At 33.7% G+C, this 15658-nt stretch overlaps 1 protein-coding gene across 3 annotated transcripts in view; it reads right to left on the bottom strand.

Annotated features, from left to right (window-relative positions):
• Positions 1-294: 294 nt before the first annotated feature.
• The window catches only part of GPATCH2 (G-patch domain containing 2), a 176393-nt gene continuing 161029 nt past the window's right edge, over positions 295-15658 (bottom strand). For 2 of the 3 annotated variants that reach the window (XM_081299013.1, XM_081299014.1), the window contains 2 exons: positions 15403-15491; positions 295-4656 (listed from right to left, as the gene is read on the bottom strand). In XM_081299013.1, the coding sequence (XP_081155139.1) occupies positions 4436-4656; positions 15403-15491 (310 nt within the window). In that variant the 3' untranslated portion in view covers positions 295-4435. Of the gene's footprint in view, positions 4657-15402; positions 15492-15658 lie in introns of those variants that run through there. The other variant, XR_014022621.1, reaches the window with a different exon arrangement.

The raw sequence follows: 15658 nt of genomic DNA, 5'->3' as shown, positions 1-15658 counted from the left end.
AATGAAAAAATTCATTTCACTTAGGATTTGAAGAGTATTTACTTTCAGAAAACATATATTGAGTTAGTTTGCTGTTTTCCATTCTGTATTTACGAAAACATTGTTGTATTCAAGAAGAATCAAAGTGTCTTAGAAATTTAATAGGAAGATGCAAACAAGATAGTCTGGGCAGTTTTTATTTGGGACACTATAGTATTATCTCTACCTTCTTAGAGCTGAAAAATCAAGCATTACATGTGCTTTTAAAATGTCAGTGATTTACTTTGAAAATCTGAAGTAAAGGGGACAAAAACACCAAAGAAACACACAAAAAAGCCTTTGCTACTTAACTTCATCCTTTAACAATTAAGGCGTAAACACACAGCATCCTGCAACACAACAGGAGTGAGGCCTGTGAATCTGAAATGATTTAAACTGTCTGACAATTCAAAGACAGGAGACAACTCTAATGTACAGATAAAACTCACAGTGGTAATAGTAGATCATACTCCTGGCAGTTAATGGCACTGACTCACTAGAGACAAATCTGGATCTACTTAAAATGTCAGGTGTGTAAAGTAATGAGTCTTTGCTTAGTAGGAACCCAGCAGAAGGAGTCTTCATGGTCCACTTGTCAGTTGAGTATATATTACTGCAAGTCTGTTAAATAAATGAGTATTTAATACCTGTTGGATGAAAGAAAAAAATCCACGTACTTTAACAACTTGACTTACTTTTTTTGGGAGCAAAGATAAAATTCAATCAAATAGTGAAAGGTCTCTTGTAGCAAACAAAACTCAAACTTTGGTAACTATACCAAAATATTTAAAATACCCAAGCAGGTTTATGAGAGATACAACTTTCCAGAAGGAAATGGAATGATTTTAACACATGTGCTTCTTTAAATGGTCAGAGAGAACTTGAACCTTGCTACGATGTTACAGTCACAGAATTCTTGAGTGGAAAGAGGCCTGCACCTAGTTAATCTAGTCCAGCTACAGGGGAAAACAAAAGTAAACAAGAAAATGTGTCAGGATAGGTCACAATCAGATATGAATACATTTTGTGAGTCAAATAAATTTACCAATGTTTTTCTCTAACTTTTTTTAGATAAGAAAAGTTTTCAAAGCTTAAAGTTCACAATTTAGCTACATGAATTAATGCTAATTGTCACAAGGTAGTAATTTTAAAAACAGTAAAGTATGTTCACCTTTATTTTTTATTACTTTAAGGTTAAGAGGGAAACATTTAAAGCATAAAGACAATGACTGCTTATAAATAACATTCTTAAAACATTGTTTTATTCTCTCACTTCTTTGTTGTACCTTAATATAGCTTTCTGCCAAAGGAAAAAAAGGCTAAAAAAAGTCCAAGACATTCTTTACTAACAACTTCATTTTACAATACCAATTTAGATCACTTTTTTTTTGAAAAACAAAACAGAGGTGAAAATGGCTTTTAAAACTATGTCAACAGTGATTCTTGCCTTTTATGAAACATCTGCATAAGATGAAATGTACTGAAGAGAAGCAACTGTCAGTTAATTAGGAGAATACCAATTCATAGTATTAAAATAAACATATTAATAAAATGCAATATTTTTCAATCATGTCTGTTTTGTGTACATATGTGCACTGTAAACACACCTATATGTACAAATTATCATGCCTATCTTCAACCCTACTGCTGAAACTTGCCTATCACCACAGTACGAGTTATAAAATCTATGTGTTCAAATGCTAAGACAATAATTGGCAAATTTTAGTTAGCAAAGGGTTTTCTTTTAAAGAAGTGCCAGATAACTTACAAATAAGAGCAAACAAATTTGAGAAGAATGTAGCCTGAAAAATTGTACTTAGGGAAAAGAAAGGAAAAAAGGAAATGACTCTAGCACATAGTTGGGTCAACATCAAGTATAAAGGAAAAATACAAAGAAAAAAGAAATATTGTTGACATGGTCATGCTCAGCCTCTCTTGGATAATTTGGATAAGAAGTGAAGAGACCTACCTATGCACTCAAAAAGTTTTAACACAACTAATGGATCTGTGAAATACAAAAGAATGATTTCATGAGGGAGCAGAAGAAATTTCTTACTATTTTTTTAAGGAGGTATGAATGATGTATTCTAAATCAATAACTCCTTTGGATGCTTTGGGGCATATTACCTGAAAGTAGTATAACTACATCTAAAACATAAGTCAGTGAGTTTCATATCTAAAAACCATTAGATTTCTATTAAAAATTGTCTTTTCTCCCATTAGTTTTAGGTACAATCACAGAATATCAGATCTATGCTGATCTTTTTTAAAGACTGTATGGTGAAGGCAATTTCTATAGGAACAGGGGGTTAGCTTGGTGTGTTGTTCCTTCTCTACTTAGGGTGTTTATATGTATATTCTGCATAGTTAAATACTTCACTAGAATACAAAATGTGTTAAGCAGTCTGTGAGCCATATACAGGCTCTAGGTAAAATAACTTTCTTCTGTTAGTGGAAAATATGAAGATGGGATTTTGCGGGTAGTAGAGAAGCTAAGTAAACATCTTAAAGGAGTTGCTTTAGAAGATTTGTACCTGTCTCTGATGGCAGCAATAAAAAGCATTCATAAAGACTGTAATATTTAATTAAGGAGTCCCACTTTACCAGTTTGGTATATACACTGGTCTTCACTATTAGGGTTTTGCATCCATTAGAAAAAGGTAAAGTGAAAAACAACAGTCAAGTTCCAGGACCTTGACACCAGTGTTGCAATGGCCTCATTGTTAACAGTGGGTCCAAATGGGGCTTTTTGAAAATTCTGGGATTTTAAAAGATTTTCAGGCAATGGTATTAAAACAAAACAAACAAACAAACAAAACAAAACTTTTTGAATAGACCTTAGAACACTATTACAAAGAAATTTTAAGACCTATATGTAATCTCTCATTTCCTCCTCCTACTAAATAAGTAGAAATGAACATTTAGAGGAAAAACTCATTAAAAAATGGCAAATTTCTAATGACAAACTTGTAGAAGGTAATCCTACAATAGGGTTATTATTTTATTTAGTATGAATGTTTCAAAAGAGCAAATCAACTGGTAGTCTATAGTTCCCTTAACACCCTGTCCTCTTACAATATCCCTAGGAAAAAATAATTCTTATTTGGCAAATAAGGCTTTCAGATGGTGGGCTGAACTTCCCTTCCTCATTGGCAAAATTTTGTGTAAGGGATCACCTGAAAAAGGTCTTTTATATGCATAAACCTTCTCTACTGATTTAAAAACTTTTGGCAATATGAAAAATTTTAGAATCTTATTAGGAAAGTTGCTTCATATGGATTATCTCTACCTTTAATCAACCTGTAGAAACCATCTAATAATAATTATTAGTCCTTAGTAATAAAGATAATTACAAATCAACATTTTCTAAACTAAGAGCAATTTAGAATCTCTGATGCTATGAAGCAAATTATTCAGAAATAACTCCACAAGAGGTGTAAAATAAAAATGAGTTGTTTTGCTAAAAGTAATAGTTTAGGTCTTAAAAAGGTTAAGGCCATTGCCAGAAATCTAAATTCTTGGGAGACCTATTTAAATTGATTCAATTTACTCCAATGATTTAAATTTAAAAATCAGTTTACTAAACTTGAGTTGATCTTAAAAAAATATTAGCCTTTGGGATGAGAGAGGTAGATGTCTGGATGAATAGAATTTACAGTTCAGTCATGGTGAATTTAAAAAATACATTTTTTCTTTCAATAATTATTTTATGTTCTAAACAAGGTAAATTTTATAATATCTGCATTAAAGTAATGTTGAGGGCACTCTGGTGATAACAATGATGAGGTTTATTTTTGTCACAATGTCTGAGGCAAACATTAATCGCTCTTTGTCATCTATGGACTTCTTACTACATTGTCCAAAAGACAGAAAATTAATGGGTTTCACTGGTCAAAAATCCTTAAAAGAAAGCCAAATTCAAGGCATATGAAACAGCCAAGTCTGTTAAGAGATTTACTTAGAACTCCACTGATGGGATGATTGGAGATACAATCCTTTCTGGACTATCCTATTTATTTTTCACATTTTTTATTGGTATAGTCTATCTTATTTTAGATAACAGTGCATGTGCTCACCTCTACCTGGACATCATGCACAGACAAGAACTGAGCAAAGCACTAGAAAGCATTGACATCTGAGATCAAAATAAATAAAATAAATGAACTTTTCTTCATACTTAGAAACAGTTGGAAATTACTGAAAAAATGTATAGGGTTTATGTTTTCACTTTAGCACCATGAACTGTGATGAAATCCTTTTCTAACATGATGTTAGGACTATGTGCAGTTAGGAAACTAGAGTGATGAGTCTGAGGCAATGTAGATTTCTGCTTCAAAACCAGCAACCATATGGTCATTTTAGAACTATGGGATAAGTGAATAGAAATTGTAAAACATTTCTTCTTGGCTTTTTCTTCTTAGGCAGATTTTCCTGAACTGGGGGTAGTAGCTGTAGGAGTGCTTTTTGGTAGAGGAAATCCGAGTCCCAATCCTTTTGGCCTCTGCATGGCTTGAATTGGCTCAGAGATCCCTTTGCCATCTCTTCCAAGGCCCGACCCAGGTGTCCAGCCCATATTCTGAAGCATTCGGTTTCCAATGTTGTTTTCTAGAATTGGCTGGGCGTTTTCACCTACAAATCCTGAAATGAGAAAATGACAACATACTTTAGTATGGACATAGGTGAAGATCTTCTGAGGCCAAAAAAACCCATGTTCTCTTGTTTTTTTTTTTTTTTTTTTTGGTAAGGTCTCAGAGAGCATTGTTTATTCATTTTTGGGTATCTATTATCATAGAGGAAACAATGGAAGAAAGATACCACTTAGAATTTCAATTCTACCATTTAGAAGCAGGGTAATTTAGTAGCTATTTAATTTCTCTGGGCTTCTGTTTTCTCATATGTAAAACAGGCACAACACAACATACGCTGCCTATTGCACACAAAGGGATGAGATCTTGTATGTAAAAGAAAGTCCTCTGAAAACCATGAATATTCTACAAATGGATTTATTTTCATTACCATGTTAGCCTTATGGGTATTCTGAAAATTGCTGAGTTTACACCCTATATGCCTCGGACCTTGACATGCAATAAAATCAAAACTAATATGAAACCAAACCAAACAAAAAGCACAACTGATGACATCCTGAATTCCTAGGAATTTACACTCTTATGATCCTCTTCTTGTCACTCACTATTCAGTCTCTTGCATTCCTTCTTCTTTTCACACTCCAGGTTTTAAGGTAAACAGAATCAGGTCAAGAGGGAAAATCAGAGAAAATAATATTGAATACACACATCTTCACAACAGTCCTCCTTAAGTCTCTTTAAAGATTTGCAGGATGACTGTTGTATATACATACCAGCTCAATCCTGGGTCTAGAGTATTTCTGCTCTGAAATATACATAGTGTCTTCTAGACAGATGGAAATGAGCAGCTTAATACTCTCAAAGGCTCATGATTCAGACATCTCCTTGGTATCACTGATATTCTCCCGTCATCACTGATATTCTCCTCCTGACTCAGGATTATGAGAGTAATTTCTTCCCTACTCCTACACTCTTCCACCTGAAGACAAAAGTTTTGGAACTCTCTTTTCTACTCCACTGAGATTCTGTCAGGATGGTAATATAAGGCACAGAAGGATCTTCAGGCATCAATAATAATAATATAAACATTACCTATGGGGCATCACACTGTAGTACTGTCTATCTCCTGGTCTGGGTGGTGTGTACACATATGGCCAAGTTATTATTGTTCTTAAAACTGCAAAAATACATTTTGATGTTTCTGTGGTATATTTATTTCATATGAAAAAAGAAATGTCAGTGTTGAACCAGTGGTATACCTTATCTGGTAATTTGTATCTGTCATTCTGAGTTGCAGAACAAGGAAAAGTGCTAGAGATAAATTTTAGTAATTATAACTCTTAACTACTGTGGAGTAATTATCAATTGATTTTGAAGGTCCTTTATCAAACATTTTGGTATTCTCATTATTCATATAGTTTAGGATTGAAAATGTTAACAATAATAATCTTTGTCACTTGCTAAATTCAATACAGGGAGTAAGAACTAAGTTATACAATAATCATTTGGCTTTAAACTTATCAAATGGATTCTTAGTTCATTGAAACAAGTACCTTGACATGGAACGGGAAAAAAAAAAATCTCTGAGAACGTGCAGTTAGAATAGTAGTGGCTGATGTAAAGAGAAAATTTTTGACTAACAATAATTTACTGTTTGATCAGGACAAATAAGCATAAATAGGGATTGTGTGTGTGTGTGTGTGTGTGTGTGTGTGTATGTATGTGTATGAGAGAGAATAAAGGATGGAGTTCTTGGTTATAAAAAAAAAGAACAGCCTTTTATCAAAAATCATGCTAATATAACAGAAAAGCAATTGGGTTTTTATTTTGAAATTATGATTATGGTGGCAACCCAGACAGACCTTGAAGTTATGTACAAAAGAGCAGCTGCTGATCAGGTATGCCAGGGAAATGCTTTAGCATTTTGTATACTATTCCTGATTTTTCAATGATTGCCATGAGTTAATTTAATTCTGTCCATAAGCTAAAATCAGATCAGAGGTCTAATGCTGCCGTAGGCTACACATCTGTTTATTTTTGGTATAACAGCTTGCAAAAGTTCAACTTCAAAATTTGTTTAATATTTAAGAAAAAATATGAGGCCAATTTAAAATCTCTCTACAAACGGCTAAATGATGGTCAATTTTCAGTTCCAAAGTGAATAGCAAGTGATAACTGATTCACTATGATATTTTAAAATGCTGGTATTTTAAGCATCGAGGCTTAGGGGTGGTCACTCTACTCTCAAGCATGTAATTTTATAAAAATGGAAAAAAATCTCATTCTCTCTCATTTTTTTAAAATGCTGGTTTCATTTCTTGTTTTCCTAAAGATAAAGTAAAATGAAGCAGTTTCTTGTACTTAGAAGAAATAAAGAAAAAAGGACATTTAATTCCTCAAATCTAAGTCTTTTCATATAGAAACACAATCTTAAAAAAAAAGTAATAGATACTTCATTTTTCAAGGAAAATGATTCTACAACGAGATCCCCTGTTGGTCTCTCATCCTTATTTTATGAGATTAAGACCTGGGAGTGGAACAACTCAGTCTCAACACAGTATCTACCACTACCATAATTTCCTTTTCGTTTGCTCCTGGCAGTGCTAAATCCTTTAAGTCCTTTCCTAGAAGGCTCTCCTTCTGCTTGGGCAATTGTAGCAAAATGTAGCCTACTAACCCTTCTGCATGCTCCTACTCCCAGCCCTGCCTGCTGGATCTCATATCTATTACAGCCAAGTCAGTCCTTTCCCCTCAAATCTTCCAAAGAGTACTGTGGAGGGCAATTCACTTGCGTAATTGGCTCAAGAGATGAAAATCTTGTATCGGCCTCTCTTAGCCACTAATCTATCCAGCTGACTGCAAGCCTAATTGGCAGCTTGTTTAGTAATTTGGCTCCGAAAGTGTTGTATTGATGTTGGATCAACAGCCAATAGAAGGGAAGGTGACACATGCTGCTTCCCATATAACAGCCAGTGGACTCCGCCTCTGTCCCTGCCCTGTGTTCAGAGGCATTTATTAGTTCACGATCACTCTTTCTTCCCTCTTCTTTTCCATATGACTTTACTGAGTGGTACAGCTATTATTATTGTTAGTGATGTTATTTAAATGTTGAGTTACAACACTGTACTCTTCTCAGTAACTAATTTAGGGACATAGGTTTTTCATAATAAGAGCTCAAGGGGTAGCATTAACTAAGCACAATTTGAGAAGTGAGAAAGTGGTTGTCAAATGTTTTATTTCAATTGCTAATACAAAAAAGGCCCATTAATTCAGACTATTCTGAATTTTATCTGAAATGTCAGACATTTTTCATTGTGACTCACTGAATAAAATCAGTTTGAATAACTAATTGCTTAAAAATACAATATACTTGTTTTATAAATAATAGAAATTCAATGCAAAACCGTTTCTTTCTCTTTAGTTTCTTTTTCTTAAGTGATGAAAGCTTTGAATCAAAGACGGGATCTGTATTGCCCTTGGAAGAGCGAGTGTTCAGAGGACTAGATGCTTTGGTTATACAAAACTATATTTCTTAGAGAATGATTATGGAATAAAGAATATGCACTTTCACAAAAGTAAGTCTTACAACAAAAAACTGTAGTTGCAAAGGTACAGAGGGCTGTTTATAGTCTGTTTACTATGTATTAGACATGTGGAACACTGGGTTATGTATGTGACATCACTTCTATTCCTTATAACTATTGGCAAGGGGGGGGGGAATATCCCCCCCCCCCACCCCCGGTACTGGGGATTGAACCCAGGGGCACTCTGCCACCCAGCTACATTCGCTCCTATTCCTCTTAAATTTTTTTTTTTTTTTTTTTAAATCTGGAGACAGGGTATCATTAAGTTGACAATGCTGGTCTCAAAATTGCAGTTTCAGGCAACTCCTGAGGCAGTTTCCCAAGATTCTGGGATTATAGGTGTACGCCACCATGCCAGGCCAAGGAAGAATTCTTAATGGTCCTCAGAGAGATGAAGTCACATGATGGCACAGCAAATAAGTAACAATTCAAACTTTGGTTAAGCTTACTCCAAAAGCATACATACCTTCCAATACCTCCACTGTCTTCCTATGACACATTCTTAAATGCCCCAGTAACAATGTGAACTTTGCACACTTGAGTCCAAATGTTAGCCTTTCTGTTGAATCAGAATTAAACTCCTGTAATCAAGTTTCTATCATTTCTTCTGCCACATTTTCCCAACCAACTGGTGTTTGATTCTTTTCCAAGGTTTCCAACTCATAGAAAACTTACTAGTTTAAACAAGCATGACAAGTTTGACTAAAGAGACTGCAATACCTCAAGATTCATTCTGCTATAAATCCAGCTTCTCTAGTTTTCTTTGGCTACTATTTAAATTATGTTTTAGTTGTATTTATTATAAAAAGAATACACTGGGTTTTATTCTTTTATTCCCTGAATTTAACTGATGCCTTTACTCCATTTACATTCATTGTGATTACTGATATGCCTGTGTTTATCTTTACTATGTAATTTATATTACTTACTGCTATTAACCTAGCTTTTTCCATGAATTTTTTACTTTTTGTTTGGCATCTATTCCTTGTTTATTTTAGTTTCATAACTATGCACTTTTTCTATTTGTTTAAGAAATTATCTTTAAAGTAAAAATGCATATCTGATTTATTTCTTCACATATTATACATTATTATTGTCCAGAATTTTACATTCAAATTAATCATCTTCAAGGTCACTGTTATGGTCATTATGATTACTTTTGTACATTCAGTCTTAGTTTAGCTTTAAGTACTTGTTCAACAATTTCTTTGTTCATCATTCCTTCATGATTTTCAGTTTTTAAAAATGTATTCTGTTTCTTCTATCCAAGGAATCAAATTTAGTAATTATCAATCTTTACCTAAAATTGACTTCATTTATCCTCACTCTTGGATGATAGTTTAGTTGGACATATAATTTTAGGTTGATTTGGTTATTTTACCTCAGCACTTTGAAAATCTTATCCCCAGAACTGCATTAGAATTTTAAAGTTTGCTATCAGTAAAATTTCATTCCTATATAGGTGAAATCTTTTCTTCTTGGTTGCTCTTAAGTTCTTCTCTTTATTTTTGGTTTTCAAGTTTTATTACAATGTGTTCAGATATGGCTTTATATTTAATATTTTCCAATATAGACTTGTACTTTAAAATATAATATTTGGGTTATATTTAGTTTAAAAAATTCTGTGCTGTCTTCTTCAATACTGCCCCTCTCTCATCTTCCTTCTGAAAATTCTAGTCTCTCTTCTATATTTTTCATCTTTTTATCTCTTTGTGCTGCTTTTGATTATTGAGATTTATGGTAAAATTCACTGTATTTTCACCTGTATCTAACCTTCCTTTAACCCAACCAGTGATCTTATAATTTTCAAAACCCATAAAATAACCTTTAGTTTCCACTTGGTTCTTCACCACAACTGTCTTTTCCTTTTCCACAGTTATTCCCTTTCATTTTTAATCTTTTTCTATAACTAAGTTTTTAGTCTTGGTTTATGAGATCATCTTCAGTAAGCTTTAATTTACAGGGCTTCTTTGTGGCCTGGGTTGTAGCATGTACCTTATGATAGTTTGGTGTGAGGGGTCCCCCAAAAGCTCATGTGTGAGACAATGCAAGAAGGTTCAGAGGAGAAATGATTGGGTTATGAGAGTCTTGACCCAATCAGTGAATTAATCCCCTGATAGGGATTAACTGAAATGGTAGGATACAGCTGGAGGAAGTGGGAATTGGGGGTGTGGCTTTGGGGTATATATTTGTATCTGGCTAGGGGAGATCTCGCTCTCTGCTTTCTGACCACCATGTGAGCTGCTTCCCTCTGCCATACTCTTCTGCCCCTATGTTCTGCCTCATCTCGAGCCCTGAGGAATGGAGCTGGCCTTCTATGGATTAAGACCTCTGAAACTGTGAGCCCTCAAACAAACTTTTCTTTCTCTGATTGTTCTGGTCAGATCTTTTAGTCACAGTGGTGAAATAGCTGACTCAAAAACATACCTCTAAGTAGTTCTGCATTTGTTTCAGAGACCTTTTTTTTTATGGCTTAGTGTAATTTTAATAAAAAATTCATATGAGGGCCACCTCTTTGTTGTAAATCTTCAGAGATATTTCTAGCTGGAGTCCAAGTAGAAACAAAATTCTAAATTCTTATTATTCCCTGTGCCTATGGATGGGTTTGTTTCTAATCTGTCCATTTAGATGGTGATTTTAGAGGTTCTGACTTCACAAGCAGATTTACACTCAGCCCTCAGGCATGGCTCCTTTTCTGGAAGGATCTAACAAACTTGACTCAAAGGTTTCAGGATTGGTACATGTGGGTGTGGGGCTATGCAGCACCATGTTTTCTGGTCTTGAATATTTCCCTTACTTTCCTGCAGTCTCAACTATATAACTAAAAAAGATGGCTTTACATTTTATTCAGCATTTCCAGGTAGTCTGAAGTTTGACTATTTTTTCATGATTTAGTCTTTCACATTGTCAGGAACAGCAACTGTTTTCAAGCTTACATGTTTACTGACCCTGTCTATAAGTGTTGTTGAACTAAATGATAATGGAGGACTATTAAGACTCTACTAAAACACAGAACTGAATGGTGGCTCAGTGGTGTATGTGTCAAGAGATGAAGGGTTGCATATTTCCTAGGATTTTGCTATTCATTCAGATAGAGTTTAGCTTCAGAATTAGCAACAACAGTTCCCTCAGAAAAGCCTATTTTAAAATCCTGGAAGAGACAAGATAATTGACGGTGCTCACATAGATTAAGTGAGGAAAGAAAATAAAAATATAATCAACAGAAAGATAAGTTTGGACAACTGAAGAAATCCAGCTCTTTGGAAAGCAGCTTGGTTAGATCAAACATTTCACACATATGACTTATTTAAAAGCATATCTTTTAAACCCACTCACTAATTATTATTATTTACAACCTGCCTTTCCTGCCTTAATTATTCATAAAGACTATTTTCCTGTTGAAATATCAGTAGCATGGGAAGAAAAAATTGAAAAATCACAAAAGCTGCAGTGTTATCTCTTGTTGAGAACTCTCACATGTCCATGGAAACAGAGCTATTTTGCAGCAATACCAAAAAATAGGCATGTTTTTTGTACAACTTGAAATGTATAGGATAAAGGATGACTTTGTATAATGAATATTTTCACTATATTATTTTAATAGAAAGCAAAATAGTGACAGGCAAATCTAATTGTGAATAACAATGAATTTAGAACTGTATAGTTAGTAAAATTTTTAAATGCAGTAGCCACAAATCCTCAGTAGGCTACTACTTCTACCCAAATGCAGACCACAGCCAACATTGATGCTTGCCTTTAAAAAAAGTTTTAATAATATTCTTCTTATTTTGTTCACTGCTTTTCTTCACCTTTACAGATGACATTTTTCAAACTATAAAATGCATTCTGCTGGCAAACCTTCTTGCTTCAATAGTTCTCAATTTTATAATAGTAAATCTACATCCTTGCTACAGAGACATCCACTATCTTTTGGTATGTGACTTTGAATGAGGCAGAGAACAAGCTATACATTAAAAAAATCAATATCTAACCTTATCAATATTCATTTTACTTTGTCAATACAAAATACAAAGGCGAAAGAGCAGTAAATAAGCTAAAGCACTGAAATAAATTTGGTGTTCCTGTCACAATTAATAAATGTTCAGCCGATAACACTGTTGGCTGGTTTAGAGCCTTCTAAAGCAACTGAAATTATACTTCAATACTATTGCTAAAAAAGGGTGAGAAAAATTTTCACTACACTATCAGGTAAACATGATAAGACTTTGGGTTATCAATTTAAAATTTTTAATATATATTATTATTTATTGTGAAAATAATATATAACTGTTGATCTGGAGAGTCAAACTGTTATATAAACCCAATCTAGGATTAAAAAATCAAGTGTCTAGTTATAAGTTTTTGACAATTTTTTTTGTAAACCCCTTCTATACTTGCTGTTTGCATAATATTTCATATAGAAATAAAAGGATTATCAACAAATATTCAAGTTCTCAGTCTTTTAAATCTTCCTATTTTCAATGTGAGCATTTTCTCCTCTTGCATTTTTCCAACAGACTTATTGTCGGCTATAGGCAAAAGAACTGTGAAGATATATCTTAATTCAGTGTTTTCTGGGAAAACACTCATCTTTAAGGGCCTGTGACAATGGCTGGAATATTATATTCAACATAATCCTACATGCTAGCTCAATTTGGTAAGTTTACAAATAGAACTGACTTTATTACGTGAATGTCTATATTCCAATTTGAAAAAAAAAAAAGAATGTCTATATTCCAGAATTTGAAGATTATAATTTTCAGGGAAAATATGGTGTAGGATTCATAACCTCATTATCAAAGTGTATTTATGCAAAAGCATTTCTTACTTGAATTTGGATAATAATCTTCACCTTAGAGCTGATTCATTAGTATTAGAAGATATTCTATTTAAAACTGAGGACTTTTAAATAACCTCAATTTCTTCCTCTTTGACAGGAACAGTTATGCATAGATTTAAAAATCTGCATTGAAAATGAGTAACATACTTCTATTCCATTATATTTTGAGTAACTAAGAAAAAGACAATCTATTTCTATGAATTTTATCTTTCAAGTACAAATCTGGTAATAAAATAAGAAACCTGAATCAACAGTTTTGAAATATAGCATATAGACTATGCTGGTATAAACTGTGACAAAAACCTCTGTTAGGCTAGAGTTTAATGTTTGCACCTATACTCTGTATAAATGATTTCCTCTGATGTTACTGAGTTGTAACATCCAAATTGCCTTGTAGAAATAATTATATTACCCTTTCCTCAACCACTGTGCATTTTCCTTCTCACTTCACATGTGCTCAGTGTTTGGACCTGACCCTGATATTATTTTCTTTCCCTTACTGCTGCCACAGGGTGCTTTAGTAGTATTCCTAAGATTGTTCTTATACTGTTTCTACCACTAATGTTTGAATCATTGAGAGAGGAGGATTCAGGGGACCATTCAACTGGAATGGGGATGCTAAAGAAACCTGCACCTGCCTTATGAGAGCTCTGAATGAAGTTCTTATGACATGTCTTTGATCTAAAATGGGACTATATATTCCTTATGAAGAGACACATTAGAAGTATCTAATAAATATTCTGTATTTCTACACAGTAATAGTGGGACAAATCTATAAAACTGAAGGCAGATAATACAGAGTTCAAATCAACATATGTACTTAGGACAGTTTTATATATATACTTTCTCACAAAATATGCTGTTATAAAAAGAGCAAGGGATCAGTGGTCATAAAGACTAAGCTTGACATCTCTTCTATATGCTCAATAGTTTTGTTGTCTTAAGTAGCTAACCCCAGTTTTCTACATTTTAATTTTATGATCTGTAAAGTAATGATAACAACACCCACCTTATACAACTGCTGTCAAGAAGAAATAATAAAATTTCTGCTACATCCTAGGTGCTGAACAAATGGTAAATATTATCTAATACAAATCCTAGTATTCTATATACGCAGGCATCTCCTAATTGCAAATCCTGAAGATTCAATACAACTAGGGGAGGATGATCAGGTATTATAAGTAAATGTATAATTTTATAATATAGTCCCTAATATGGAACAACTGCATAGGAATGTTCAAATTTTAAGTTATTCTTCAAATTTCTAGTGTGAACTAGGGAATAGTTTCCCTCAATAGACAACATAAGTTTCATGTGTTTGACTTTCTTCACACTCACCACAAAAATTCTCAAGTCTATCTATGTATATACATATATCTTTTTTCTTTTCACTGCTTATTCTTCTGTTGCTATGAATCTTATTTCGTATTCTATAATTAAAATCACTTTTCTTGCAACAAGATCCTCAAATGAATTTGAGAAGGTTTATAAATCAGAATGGTTAAGGATCCCAGGCAACAGGTCAAGGTCATTCCTCTTTGTAACAAGTGTGTAAGCTGAAAACATTTCCTCACAGCCAGAGTTTGCTGCATTGTAAATGCATGCGTGTTAGCCATGGTTTATTCATAGATAGGTGTTGTCTACATTTTAATGCCCCGTTAGCTTCCTTCTGTCACTGACTTGTCTGTTCCTCCCTTACCACTGCTCTTGCACGAAGTCTTGAGATACATACTAATTTTATTTACATCCTTCACTACCACACTTGGCTCTCTTTGCTCTCCCAAGAAGATTTCCTGCCCCTCTGTCCCATAGTGAATTTCCTCTGCTCAGTACTTACATTTTTGAGGTAGAAGTGAGAGCTTTTTTTTTTTTTTTTTTTTTTTTTATTCTAAGATTAATGCTGCTGAAATAAGGAAAGATGAACCCAAGATTGCTAAACTGGGCCTAGAACAACACTGCAACATTCATGAGTCAGCTCCCAGTCTACTCCAACATGGGGCCTTGTGTTTAATGTTACTGTGATATGTTTTGAATTTATTATTGGGGTTATTTGTTGTTTTATTTTCCCAGTAATTCTGAAAATTTCTGGAGGCCAAAGATATGGCCTTTAAGAATTTTGTATCTTTTGACACCTCACACAAAATCTTACCATTTGGGCAGAGGTGTAGAAAGTGTTTCATTGACTGGCTACCTGGAAAATCTACAAGAAACATGTGATGCATCCTGATAACAAAAGCAAATGATATATTTTAATAGTTTCCTGCAATTGGGCCTTTTTTCCCCCAGTGCAAGTGATTAAGAACTATCTATATTTTATTCTTGATGATTTATGAACTCTACATTTGTGCTCCACTCCAATCCCTTTTTTTTTTACCTGCAGTAGTAGGTCCGGGCAAAGGTGCGGCTTTTCTTCTCCTTTTGATGTCTCCTGTGCATAAGGATCCTAAATGCATGCTTGTTTGCCTACAAGTAATTATCAGAAAAAACTATTAACAAAGGAGGAAAAAAATGACACATAAATACACAGCTTGTATAATCTGAACCTAAATCAAAACATTCTCAACAAAGATGGAGCTGCATAGTAAAACCACCAATCTTGTTTATATCGAAACATAATTACGTTTGTTGAC

This window comes from Spermophilus citellus (genome assembly GCF_964194105.1).
Source record: "Spermophilus citellus genome assembly, chromosome: 6".
In the NCBI taxonomy this organism is placed as follows: domain Eukaryota; kingdom Metazoa; phylum Chordata; class Mammalia; order Rodentia; family Sciuridae; genus Spermophilus; species Spermophilus citellus.
This window is presented reverse-complemented; position numbering and strand designations above follow the sequence as displayed.